Here is a 14356-nt window from a genome sequence, read left to right as displayed (position 1 = left end):
AGTTGATGTAGCATGTCCGCTGAATTCTCCCATTGTGGTTTACAAGTCGTGGTTTATGTCTTAGCATGACTGAACCCAATTGTTTAGACCAGTGGTTCTCAACCTTCCTTTCGCTGCAGACCCCCTTTTAAATACCTTTTGTGGCCATGAACCATGGCCCCGGCCCCCCCAAGACTTAACTCAAGATTTAAATCATAACATTTCTTCAAGGCTTTGTGGACCCCCTGTGACGACATCACGGGCTCCCCAGGGGTCCGCAGACCACTGGTTAAGAACCACTGATTTAGACAAAAAAACCACACAATTGTAGTTAAGCATGACACAGGACTCTGCTTGACGAAAGAATCTCTCTCTTCCTCTCTCTCTGACTGTGACTCCAAAGTCCCAAAACTTTAGTAGGGAAATGACTAGATAAGCGATTATAAAGTTAATTCGCGCTGTGACTCATCACTGTAACAATTATAATAGAACGTCGTCAAAATGTTTACTTTTTCAGTGTCTGCCAGTCCCTGCCAGCAGGAAAGAAATGTCAGTACACAATAAGCAAATACCGCAGGGGTAAAGTTTAAATGGGTTCTGTCGTTACCTCATGAGAAAATGCTTGTGCCCAGCTCTAATGAATAAAGAAAATTGAATTGTATAAGGGTTTCTACCAGAGCAATCCCAGACGCCCCTGTTCAGAAGAGTAGGCCCATGAAATTTACAGGGACTTTCTTGCTGGTAAAATGGATAGAGCAACTTTCCCAGCCAGTGCAGTTTTTCAAGTTGTGGTGGTAGAGAATTAAAAGAAGGTTTAATTTAGCTGAAGCATTGGCTGACCTCTCAAACAGTAAAATGACATTTAAACTCTCTGTCGAAGCCCTGGAAGCAAAACACCTGCTCAAAAATGGTGAGTCGGGCTGTAATAGTCAAAGGAAGGTGTTTGCAAAGAATGGACGTACTCTTTCCTGAGGCTCAGTGTGTTGTGCAAACACGGCCTCTGGCTTAGCATAATGTTTAGTTTATAACAGCCTGAAAAGTAAATGGCGATTCAGTACATTCGGTGAACTTGCAAATTGCCTAATAGAATCTGGGCTATGTTGAATAATTGATGCAGCATGTTTTGGAGTCTAAATCTTTGGCATCCTTTGCATGATTCAGCCCTGTCCTGTTTGATTATGCTGTTGAGACTCCCAGCATGAGGCAAACTGAAGAAGTCTCCTTGTTTACTTGAAAGAAAATGCTACTGTCAACAGCACTTCGTCCTTGCTTTGTACAGAAGTTCTCGACTTAACAACAGTTCATATAGTGACCTTTCAAAGTCAGAACGGCCCTGAAAAATGTGACTTAATGAGCATTTTTCACACTTACGACACTTGAAGCACCCCCATAGTGAGGGGTTCAAAATTCAGATGACCCTTGCAGTATCCTGAGCCCAGGTGATCCCCCTTTGTGACCTTCTGAAGAGCAGAGTCAATGCAAAAACCGGATTCATTTAACAACCGTGTTACTAACTTAACAACTGCAGTGATTCACTTAACAATTGTGGCAAGGAAGTTTGTAAAATGGGGCAAAACTCATTTGACAAAGGTCCCACTTAACAACAGAAATGTTGGGCTCCATTGTTATCATAAGTCAAGGACTATCTGTATAAGGATTGTTGTTAAATGTATTCATCAGAGCTCGGAGATGGAAATTTAAGCCCAAACATGACTTAATTTGAGGAGATTTCAAAGAGAGGAAAACAGCAGTGCTGGCAAAAATTGGTAGACGCCACTGGAATAATCAAACTTTGGAAATGAGCCATGTCTCTAGCTTTCCATAAGTTAATCAAATATCACGTATTATATGCCTCCTGGATATCTGTGAGGCTCCCCTTTTAAAAGTTCCTTTTGTATTGACTTTTCTCATGCATGGTTATTTATGAAATATGATATTATGAAAGCGGGAGTCTATAAATTTGAGTAATAAATAATATGTAAATAAACCAGTTGATTGATAGGACTAAGCAAGCTCAATTATTATTATTATTTAATCTATTTTGGGCTGAGTATGGCGCACAGGCTGGTGCTTTCATAATAAATTTATTTCTTGGCAAAAGCTGACTCTTAGGTGTCCACCAAAACTTGTGTTTTTCACCAGATTATCTATTCGTCTGCATCTATTTATCTTCTATCCATATATCATCTCCGGGTGTATAAAACATTTTTCTTGTTATGTATGCAGTTAGTTATGAAGTAGACCCTTGGCATAATTTTTCCTAATGCTAGTATGCCACCTCGTGGTCTCCAGTGACAGGCACATAAGATTTAAAACCAGTTGTTGAAGTTCAGAAGGTGCCCAAGGAAGGAGAAAATATTAATTCTACTGACATATAGCTTTTTTTTCCTTCTTGGTTTCCTTCCAGCAAGCTTAAACAGAAAATGTGAGCTTTTTCCCAATAAACATGATAGATAGATGACAGAAGAGAGAGAGAGAGAGAAGAGAGAGAGAGAGAGAGAGAGAGAGAGAGAGAGAGAGAGAGAGAAAGAGAGAGAGAGAGAGAGAGGCAGAGTTGCCCTAAGCCAGAAACAATGGATGAACTTTAAACATTTGACAAACCTAAAAAAAGAACATTAGAAATGCCAGATCAATCCATTTTCCTTCAGTAGCAATGCAATACACGTCTGAAATAAAAATCATTAACATTGCATACATGCATACAGAGACAAAGCATCTGCAATAATGCCTGTTGTATGTCAACAATATTTATATACAGTAACTGTAATTTTTATCTTTTAACATTATTTGGAAAGGAGCTATGAACAGTGAGATAGCAATGACATTATACCATTACACAAAAATACACACCCAAGGTTTCCAGCAATTGTTTGTATTTTATATTATAATAACTTTAATTATTTCTAGGTATATTGAGAGTCCTTTCACATTTAAAAAAAAAAATTGCAAGAAAATGTACTTCTGTTATTTGATGTTCAATACCATATGAACCATTTCAGAAGATGGGATAACAGAAAAAAAATCATTTTGGGGGAGCTTCGGTTGTCCATTCCTATCAGACCTGTTTTTTCCACTTAATTTAGCTATTTGAAAATGTAAAAGGGCAATCAGATTTGTTCATGTTTCAACTTCTTCTGCTGAATCTTAAAATTAAGAAGCTGCAGTCCTAGTTACAAAATTTTTGACATTTTTCCCTACCAATCCTTAACATGATAATATGTCTTACTAGTTAATGGTACACTGCTCTAACTATGCTCTTCTGGATTGTTAAAATTTATTATCCTCATTGATGCATGCAGAAGGATATTTTGAGGACACTTCTTGGCTGATGAAGAACCCATAATATATAATTGCTAAGATATAAGCACCACTCCTGGCAATCTATAATGGATGGTCAAAGCTGGCTTGCATGCGTCAACATGCCTCTTCAAAAGACAAAGAGAAAATGTGCATAGTAAATTTTATACATCATGGCTTCTGTTAATTTAAGTGGAAATAAGTCATTGCTGTGTTTTAGACAAAAGACTGGGACCAAACTCTTTAAATCATGACCTGCCACCCTGTGTGATGTCTTAATGTTGCCCAGATGTTCTACCTTCAGTGTAGTTCAACCTGCAGTTGAAAAAAAGGACCAAGTTGTACACTTGCCTATGTGTAAGAGGAAATTTATGGGAAATCCTCAACCACTCTCTCGGGCTTTGAGAAGGTCATTACAACTGACTGCATTCATACAACATACTAGACTAAAATAGGCCATAATATAATGAATTTGTTTCACCTCATATGAAAACAGCCACTATGTTTGATTCATCTAGTATCAGATTTCTGATTCAGCAACCCAAAAGAGCCTTGGTGGAGCAGTGGGCTAATGCCTCCTTAAGTAACACCAGCTGCCTGCAATTAGTGCAGGTTCGCATCCCACCAGGCTCAAGGTTGACTCAGCCTTCCATCCTTCCGAGGTAGGTAAAATGAGGACCCAGATTGTTGGGGGCAATTAAGCTGACTTTGTAATAATGCCACTCGATGTGTGTGTGAAAGCCCTAATAAGCAGGCATATACACAGAATGAAGGCTACTGCTAAGCTTGTAAGCCGCCCTGAGTCTTCGAAGAAGGGCGGGATGTAAATGGAATTTTAAAAAAAATGAAAAAAAAATGAAAGCAATTAACCCCAAGGAAAATCACTCAGAGCTATGATTCTTAGTAAGTTTTAATTAAGGAAGTTAAAGTAACAACACAGGAATTCCAGCAAGGACTCTACTGTCTATATGGGAAGACTAATTTAGTTTCCCTTCCCCTAATTCTTTATGGGAAGGAAGGAAGGAAGGAAGGAAGGAAGGAAGGAAGGAAGGAAGGAAGGAAGGAAGGAAGGAAGGAAGTCTATTGTTCCTTTTTTTGCCTATCGACAGTGTTAAAATCTCATTCCTGAAAACATTTTGCTCATTGTGGATGTAGTTGATTGGTGCATCATCCTTGTGATTACATCATGTGTCCATAAATTTGAAGAAGTAACTGTTACCATCTATCAGTAAGCTTCATCTTAACACTTCTGAGGGAAGGAAAGAACACAGCACAGTCAAAATAGATGGAGATAACTGACTGACATATTGGACAAGCAAAAAAGGAACAAGAAATAGAAAAACAAACGGACCTGATAAATGGATATCATATTTTAAATACTTTGAGCTATATCTGTTTTATGTTCTTTAAAAAGTCATAATAAAGAATTTTTAACAAAATGGTTTGGAAGGGGCAACTAATGGAGATCCAAGGTGTTAAATAGCGGGTTCTTTGGCGCAGGAATGAAGACGCGTAACTGAGTACAGGGTAACTCATAGTTTATTTCGTGCAGAAACTGTACTGAGGAAATGGCTGCAACTAGCCGCAATATATAGTCTAGCCCCTAGGCAGCAGCCAATAGGTTTGAATCAACCATTGCCACCTGGAGATAGCCAATTGCAGCACAGGAGACTTGTAGTCTAGGTTGCTGGAGAGCCGTTAGCTGCTCCAGCAACCCACGTGGTATTCCTCAAGAGCCCAGTACATAACACAAGGTATATCTGATCTTCTAGCCTTTAGGTGGGCTATGAAGACCTAACTCTTCTCCCCAGCATTGGGCTACGATGGTGAAGTTGAGCTGGGAGGCCATTTGGTGTGGCACTTGGCTGGAAGGGTGCAGCCACCCACAATGGTAGTATGAGATAAGCAGCCATATAAGTCCTGTAAATAAATAATCTTATCGAGCTGAGAACCAGCTCTTCAGCTTTAGCCTGTTGGATGAACCTGCCATGATGTAGGGCATTCCATGAAATCTGTGTTTCTTGAATGTTTTGCTCTCAGGACCCCTTCTCACTTTTTAAAATTATAGGTAAAAGGTAAAGGTTCCCCCGCACATGCGTGCTAGTCGTTTCCAACTCTAGGGGCCGGTGCTCATCTCTGTTTCAAAGCCGAAGAGCCAGCGCTTGTCCGAGGACGTCTCCGTGGTCACGTGGCCGACATGACTAGATGCCAAAGGCGCATGGAACGCTGTTACCTTCCCACCGTAGTGGTCCCTATGTTTCTACATGCATTTTTACATGCTTTCGAACTGCTAGGTTGGCAGAAGCTGGGACAAGTAACAGGCGCTCACTCTGTTACGCGGCACTCGGGATTTGACCCGCCAAACTGCCGATCATCTGATTGACAAGCTCAGTGTCCTAACCCACTGAGCCACCGTGTCCCTTATGGAGGACTCTAAAAGAGCTTTTGTTTGTATGGTTATATTTATCAATATTTACCCTGTTAAAAATGAAAACCAATGCATTTGTAGAATATTTATTGAATTGTAAAAACCACGTTAAAACCATACAATATTAATGCTAGTAAAATATTTTTCACGATGAACCCTCCCTTCTTTTTTTGCAAATGAAAAAAAAAGAGAAGTGTGACAGTGCTTTAAATGTTTGCAAATTATCTTGATTGGGAGCTGCCAATCTGTGGCTAATTAAACGTTTTAAATAAATAAAATCTTCAATATCTGGTAAATCATTTTAAGAGAAGATCTTGGTGGAGTCATTGTACCATACTTTTAAGAAACGCTCATTCAATTCTCATTGGGCCTCGTTAAGGCATCTTCTCTGGACATAGCAATGATGTTTTGCCACCTATGCACTTCCATTATATTTGTATTTGTATTTATATTTACATTTATATTTATTTAACATTTATTGGGAGGGCGTCAGAGCATTTTCCCCGACCCTGCAAATCAAAAGCAACTCCAAGCCCCGCCCCCTTGAGAAGAGGCGAGCCTTCCACGCCGACAGCGTCAGCGTTACCATGGCGACGGAGCAAGCCCTGCGCAAAAAGCCTTCGGCGCTCGATAACTCGGCTTTCGGCTCTGGCCGCTCGGTAACTCAACTCCGCGGGCTGCGTCGAGCGTGGCCGCAACGCATGCGCACTCCCTTCAAGCCCCCCCTCTTTCGGCGCTGGTGCGTGTTTTGCGGAAGCCGCCGAGGAGGGAGAAGATGGTGAAGCTGACGGCGGAACTCATCGAGCAGGCGGCGCAGTACACCAGCGCCGTGCGAGACCGGGAGCTCGACCTCCGCGGTGAGAAGCCCCCTTGGGGGCGTTTTGCGTGCCGGGGGCGAGCTCGATCCCGTTCCACATTAGTAGGCCCGGGCTCCCCCGCGCAAAAGCGCTTTCCGAACGGGATGGTGGCCGCCGAGGGTCTAACTTTACTAAAAAGCGTTTGTGGAACGTTAGCGAGCAGGGGAGGAAGCTGCGTGGCTTTTAGGGCGCGTTTTAAAGGTTCCTCGGGATAATCCCAGGACTGGTGTCGGGAGGGGCTCGACCATCTTTGCACCCAAACCTGTTTCTCACCGTCTGTTCCAATTTGGCGTGGCCTGCAAGGATCTAGCATGGCTATCGGCGGCAGCAGCAGCAGCAGCAACCTAGATCAGGGGTCTTCAAACTTGGCCCTTTTAGGACTTGTGGACTTCAACTCCCAGAATTCCTCAGCCAGCCATGCTGGCTGAGGAATTCTGGGAGTTGAAGTCCACAAGTCCTAAAAGGGCCAAGTTTGAAGACCCCTGGCCTAGATTCTGATGCACGAACAGGCAAAAGAGCAGGCTTTGGATCTTCAGGCTTGGGTCCCAAAGAGAAGGCTTGACCCTTCTGTTCTAGCACGGCTATTTATTTATTTAGAGAATTTATATAGCTGCCCGACGCACTTTCAGTGACTCTAGGCAGCTTACAGAAAAGTAAAGCACTGGGGATGGAATAGAATTGAATCTTAGAAGAGAATATCGGAATAGAATGTTGGAATGAAATAGAATATTAGAATAGAATAGAATCTTTAGATGGAATGAAATGGAACGGTTGGAAGGGACCTTGGAGGTCTTCTAGTCCAACCCCCTGCTCACTTTGGGCAGTGAAGCATCTGCAAGGAAACAGCCGAGCTCGGAGAGAATCAAGCACCCCTCAGTTTCTGTTTTATCCTGTTCCTGGCTCCTTAGATAAGATAACCTTTATTGTCATTTTTTACTGTGGGCACACTGGCACACATCAAAAATGAAATTCTGTTGCCTGCTCTCAGAAGTGTACACATACATAAGACAGATATGAACATGCTATATACATATGTATATACATAAGCCCTTACATATAAATATTAATCACTGGCCATCTTGAATACATAGCGGAAAGAGAAAGCTTGAGAGTTCACAGAGATTGCCTTAAGTGAAAAATGCATTCTGTGGTTTGGCTGTAATCACCATGGGTGATAGCTCTTGGTCTTGCTGTAAGCACTCAGGGGTCCCTGCCCATTATTGGTGGGCCAGATTTGTATACTTTTTCCTCTGGCAGGAAACAAATCAACAGATTTGTTGATTATCGCTGATGGATTCATTCACTTTGTTAACAATCTTAAGTTAATAGAAGTCTAGAAGTTTACAAGTAAGTTAAAAAAACATGGATCTTTTGTTTTTGGTTCCCGACATTTGTTAAGGTACAGTTTTGTTACAAATATTGATAATGCTGTTTTTCATATACAATGGTTTTAGATCTAAAACCACTGAACAGCTTTATTTCACTAGGTAAGTATAAAGTCATAGAATGCTGTTTCAAAATGTTTCCTTCCGTCAGTGCCTGTTTCCATTCACTCTTGCAGACTCCCCACATTCTCTTGTGAATGTACTCCATTTTACCAGGCCTTGTCAGATTTGTTGTAAGGAGTGCAGCAATGATAGTGTGCTGTTAAATCTGGATCAGATGTGTGCTCAGAATATGTATCTTTATATTTTTGTATCGCTCTGTGTTTTATCAGGATACAAGATTCCTGTAATTGAGAATTTGGGTGCCACATTGGACCAGTTTGATACGATTGATTTCTCAGACAATGAGATCCGGAAATTGGATGGCTTTCCACTGCTGAGAAGATTAAAAACATTGCTGATGAATAACAACAGATTAAGGTGAGTGCATTTCCAGCCACAGTTTTGAGGCCTGGAGTGTCTTAAATATAAATTTTAGATTGCTGTTTATTTCTGTTGCATATCTTAATGCAAATATAAAAGCAGATGATAATTGGTAAAGAAATTCTTTTCTACCAGATTTAGTTTATTAACTATTTACCCTCTCCTTTTTTAGTCGAATAGGTGAAGGACTTGAACAGTCTTTGCCAAATCTTACTGAACTCATCCTTATCAACAATAACATAATGGAATTGGTAAGTCAAATAAAGGAAATAAGTATCTCTTTGTGAATGCTAAGGTGACCGAGAGTTTGAAACTTATATTCACTTTTCTTCTTAGTACATAAACATTCTTAAAAATTGTGAACCCTTTAGTTGGGCACGCATAAAACTGGGAATTTTTATGGTAGTACTTAGATGAACATGTACATCATACTAAAACATAAACTAGAGATTACAAGAATATTGGCTGATTTATAAATCACTAAGCCAAAACCAAAATACAACCCATTTGAACACCATCTAGGCTGAATTACATGACTAAATGTCCTGATTGTTTTCTTTTGCTTTCTTTTGTTTCAATCTCAATAGCACTGCTATTTACATATGACTTTTTCTAATAAAGGGAGAAATTGGATGTTTTTGTGTTTAAAGCCTTTTTTCTTAGTTTTAGTATTATATCAATGGCTTATATAGGTTTATGTATGTGTCATTAATATAAACAGCATAAGACAGAAATTCTGTTCTCTAAATGTAGTTTGACAAAAACACAGGTAAACTCAGTTCCATTTTGTGTTTCTCTAATTTCAATCTGTGTGTTGTTCTGCCTTGTCAATGGCTTATGTTTATATCTGCAGAACATTATTGACCATATAATGCAGGGGTGTCAAACTCAATTTCATTGAGGGCTGCATCAGCATTGCGGTTGCCCTCAAGGGGCCGGGGTGGGTGTGGCCTACTGGGTGGGCGTGGCTAGAGTGGGTGTGGCCTAGTGGGTGGGCATGGCCAGCTCTACATCGTTCGCATTGAGGGTGCCTATGGGGGCCTGGGCAGGAGTGGGACAGATCTGAGGGTCTCTGGCAGAAGGAGGGTCTCTGGGCCAGGGCCAAGGCAGTGGGGGCCGTTCCCTCACTGTTTCCAGGATGGCTTCGTGGGCCGCATGAAACCACTTCGCGGGCCGGATCTGGCCCCCGGGCCTTGTGTTTGACATGTCTGATATAATGCATAAGCCTGGGAAGCTTTTCCTCATGTAATCTCCAAAAGATAATTGATTTCTTCCTTCCGGAAGAAAAAGTTATTGAGTTAATCTAGTTCAGAAAGATTACTATGCATCAAGCAGGCCAGATGTTTGGAGGTAGCCATTTTAAACTGTGCAGTTCAGAAAGCTTAACAACATGAAATGAAGTTTTATATATCGCATACATAAATATATGCTTGTTCTGTACGAAATCTTGCACTTCTTGAGGAAAACGGTGCACTAGGTACATAAGATGGTTTAAAATTAAGCAAATGTCTTATATTTTATCTTAGGGTGATCTCGATCCTTTGGCAACTATCAAATCCCTAACTTATCTCAGGTACAAAATCTTTATTTTTTAAACAGCAGTTTCTGATTGTTGGAAAAAGTGAGGCCATTGCTACTGCTGCTTAATAACAAGTTTATGTATCCACTTACCAGATTTATATTCCACTTTAGTTTGCACAACTAAAGGTAGCATTCATAACTTTCCTCTGTGAGGAAGTTGAGCTAACAGGAAATGACTGATCCAATGCCAGCCAGCTGGTTTTTATGCTAGAACTTTTCTTTTTTCTCAGAAAAAGACTATGATCATACATGGTGAAGAAAATTCAAAAAAATTCGCACACTTGTCACTTCTTTGGTTTTCATTGAATTTTAGATTTAAGTGGGGTTCTGTAACTCAAAGGCCAGAATGTAATTTACCAGTCTTAGAATGGGGCATTTTGACCTTGTAATGTTTTATATCTGTATAATACATTACGTTACTCAAGCCATATAGGGCAAACTTCTTGGTATGTATTTGAAAAGCCATTTTTATATGCAATTGCAGTGTTTACAAAACATAAGAATTCTTGATATAATAGCAGGGGTTTTTTGCACATGTAAATTTAGAACAATCTTAAGGGGTGTTTTTTTATCTGCAATCACTCATTAACAGATTGGTGTTGCAAACTCTTATCCTACCCAAAGAAGTGTTATTGCTTTTTCCTTTGGTAATTAGTTTATTGTAATTGTTCAAACGTGCATTCCCCTGATCTCTGGTTTCAGGATCACATTTTGTCTTGTAGTGTTCTTCTCTTAATTAGTTCCTTGTTTAAATGGTCTAAACACATTTTTCCTTTTGGAATTATGTGAATATCTTCCTTTTCCCTTTTTTAGTGTTTTGAGAAATCCTGTAACGAATAAGAAGCATTATAGGCTGTATATCATCCACAAGGTTCCCCAGGTCAGAGTGCTGGATTTCCAAAAAGTGAAATTAAAAGTAAGTCTTCTGACACTTTTGACTTACTGTTTCCTGACAACTATATTCATTTACTTAATTTGAGTTTTTCTCTTTAACCTAATTTTCTGGGTTAGCTTCTTGATTATGGCTGGATTGTTGCAAATGGAATTTGAACTGTAGTCTTGCAGTATGCTGGTCTTACGGAACCATACCACAAACACAGTCATATGGCTGGAAGTTTTAAAATGTATAGTTGTGTTCTAAAATTAAGAAGTAGTTAAGATAAAACTAGGAATCCTGGTACTGTGTGTGACCAGCAAATGATGGACCAAATGAAAATTTAGAATTCATTTTAAAAATGTTTTATGTTCTTTTAAACTGCAACATTTGGAGTAATTCATACAAACTTGGTTATTCCTTCTTAGATGGTTGGAGAAAGAAAGTCACTATCAGAGCAACCTCTAAAAGAAGGGTCTTGAAACTTGGCCCTTTTATGACTTGTGGACTTCAACTCCCAGAATTCCTCAACCAGCGTGGCTGGCTGAGGAATTCTAGGAGTTGAAGTCCACAAGTCATAAAAGGGCCAGGTTTCAAGACCCCTGATCTAAGCTAAATGAAATTTCCTGTATGTTCATGAACAATTCATGTGCTACTTTTGTCAGCAGTGCATTCCTTTTTAAAATAGAAACATCCAACAAAGTATGCAACTTTGGGGGAAGAATTGCAAGTTGAAATGCATAACGTTACTGTGCGTGTGCGCATTTATATATATTATTTCTTATCCTGCAACTTGCTTTTGGGCGGGGTGGGGGGGGGAGAACCATGCACAGTATGCCTGTTTCTGTTGATGTTGCATTAACTTTGTGTGTGTGGTGTTGCTGTAGGAGCGTCAGGAAGCAGAGAAAATGTTCAAGGGCAAGCAGGGTGCACAGCTTGCAAAGGATATTGCCAGGAGAGCCAAAACGTAAGATACGGATAACCACTTTAAACTCTTCAGAAACACCACAGGCAGATGAAAAGTAAGATGAAGAAGCAGTAGCTGTCACTAATTAGCAGTGCATTGCTTCATAGGCTTGAGAAGAAACAATTATGATTTTGTCACCGATCTGGTGGTTCAAAATTCAAGTCAGCAGCTTAACCTTCCTGTACCATTAATATTTTGCTTGGGACAATGTTTAAAAGGGTGGTTATTATTCAACGGTTTCCTGCTGGTGTTTCTGAAAGAGCTATTCTTTGATTATATCAGTTTGTTAACAAAGATAAGATACTACACTTGATTGAAATCTGGGCTTCTCTCGGGAAGTTCGAGAAGCAGATGAAGGCCTTTTAAAATTGAACTGTATGCTTCTTTCTTAAGTTTCAACCCAGGTGCTGGTTTACCTACTGACAAAAAGAAGGCTGGACCCTCCCCAGGAGATGTAGAAGCTATAAAGGTAATATTTTCAGACCCCCATTAAGAAAAACTGCTCACTTGGTCAAACCTAGCCAGAGATTTGATATGGAAGTACATGTTGCTGTTAATTTTCAGAACTTTTGTTTTATTTGCGGTTATAAGCTACTGTCGTGCATGACATAGCTTTCTCTTATTTCGCAGTTGACAAATAACAGATTCCTTACAAATTCATTGCCACGTTGTTACTGAAAATGTTGTCCTTTTAAGCAAATCATTTGTCTATTAAGTAGCTTTTAGGTTAATTTACAATTTGTCTTGTGATGTTTCTTTTCAAGAATGCCATTGCAAATGCCTCGACTCTAGCTGAAGTGGAGAGACTGAAAGGCTTGTTGCAAGCTGGTCAAATACCTGGCAGGGACCGTAAAACTGGTAAGAAATGTTCCATCTTCCAACATTTAGAAGGCATAGCTGACAAATTTCTTTTCAAAGAAGAGATGAGGTTTTTTTTATTGTTCCTAGACCAATTTAGGGTAATTGTGTAGGTAGAATGGTACATTTCAAGACTGAGGTATTTAAATTGCCATCGTATATTGTTTGAAATACAAAGACAATACAGAATTCAATATTTTGGGGCTACAGAATGTGGTAAGGTGTCCTTACTTGCAACTGGACGCAGGAAAGGTCAGTACTTGCAAGTAAGTTGAAGAAAGTTGCCAAATTAGTATGAAATATTTGTAACTTAAATCTTTCCAAATGGGGGAGGGGGGAGGGAACCTGACTCAGTACTTGTTTCTTTTGTAAGAATTTGATCTTTCACATCTCTGTTTGACAGAAATAAATTGTATTTTATTGTCTGTTAATTAGGTCCTTCGGATGAGGCTGAGGAAGAGATGGAGGAAGATACAGTTGCCAATGGATCTTAATAAATATTTTTTTTACATCTTGGATAATAATCTACAGTGTACTGTTGTTTGGTTGAGCTTTTTTTTCTCTTTCCAGATTTTTTTTTGTGTTAAGAAGCAACTATGAAAAAATGCAAATGGTAGTTTGTAAATTTGATACTGTACATTTGAAGTTAAATAAAACTGCCTTTTTTTGGAAATGCATCATACCATTGGGTGAACTTTTTACCATGTTTAAACTATATTCAACTGAATTAACAGCATAATAAACTAGCAGTGCTAGAATTGTTGGGGTCTCCCAGCTATATATTGTGCTGATCTGTCAAAAGTGACAAGCTCTGTTTGAGAATTTGTTTTTTTCAGATTTACAGACTCCTATTCAAATGAGATTTCATTTACTGCTGATTGAAAGTAGCCCCCCCAAAAAAGATGAAAAATGAACTGAGCAAAAAGAACAGCAGACTAGTTACCATGCAGTGCAAATGTGATATTAACTGGTGATGTTTATATTTTTAGTTGGCAGGGTTAAGACACTGATAATAATAAAAAAAGGACACTGTGACACCCAAGTTGCTGGAGTTGTAATGCCATGCAGATAAGCAGGAATCATGGCCACTTTGACTCCCAACATCTGTCAAACCGTGAAATAGACCTGTTGTACTTTTTTCATGATTTTTAAAAAAACTTATTATATGGCTCATGATAAACCAAATAAAGTATATATGTTTGGATTTGTCGTTGTTAGGAAAGCAATTTTCGATTTGCCTCTTGTGACAATACCTAACTGGTAGTGCACCCAGGAAAGAACTGAAATATCTGTCCTTAAAGCCCCATACTAGTAGAATGTGTGTGTATATCATTCCTATAAATGTGAATATCCTGTCTGAGAGACGTCTTGGTGCACAAAGTCTAAATGAGATCAAGAGACCAGGATGCATTGGTTGAATCTAGACAGGCCAGTAGTCCCTTTTAGAAATTTTCTGCCTATCCTGAAAAATAGGTTATGGGTGAGTTCGTCACAAGGAAAGTATTATATTTGCTATTTTACTATTTACTATTGTTTTACTATGTTGCTATTTCTATTAAATGTCTAATGCCTAGAAGTATGTGCACCCAGATGTGTGTATAAAAGAAAACAAAACACAAAATGCATGGCGATGTGCACACGTGGAGT

General features: G+C 39.4%; 1 protein-coding gene across 1 annotated transcript; it reads left to right on the top strand.

Moving 5' to 3' along the window:
• Positions 1 to 6339: 6339 nt before the first annotated feature.
• Positions 6340 to 13918, top strand: SNRPA1 (small nuclear ribonucleoprotein polypeptide A'). The gene is made up of 9 exons (XM_083371676.1): positions 6340 to 6561; positions 8279 to 8426; positions 8602 to 8680; positions 9956 to 10002; positions 10824 to 10926; positions 11772 to 11851; positions 12245 to 12320; positions 12616 to 12709; positions 13145 to 13918. The coding sequence occupies exons 1-9, from the start codon at positions 6480 to 6482 to the stop codon at positions 13201 to 13203; spliced, it is 768 nt and encodes a 255-aa protein (XP_083227802.1). The 5' UTR covers positions 6340 to 6479; the 3' UTR covers positions 13204 to 13918.
• Positions 13919 to 14356: the final 438 nt, after the last annotated feature.

The sequence above is a fragment of the Vipera ursinii genome (genome assembly GCF_947247035.1).
Source record: "Vipera ursinii genome assembly, chromosome: 11".
Lineage (NCBI taxonomy): Eukaryota > Metazoa > Chordata > Lepidosauria > Squamata > Viperidae > Vipera > Vipera ursinii.
Note: the sequence above shows the minus strand (reverse complement) of the source record. Positions and strands in the feature narration are given on the sequence as shown.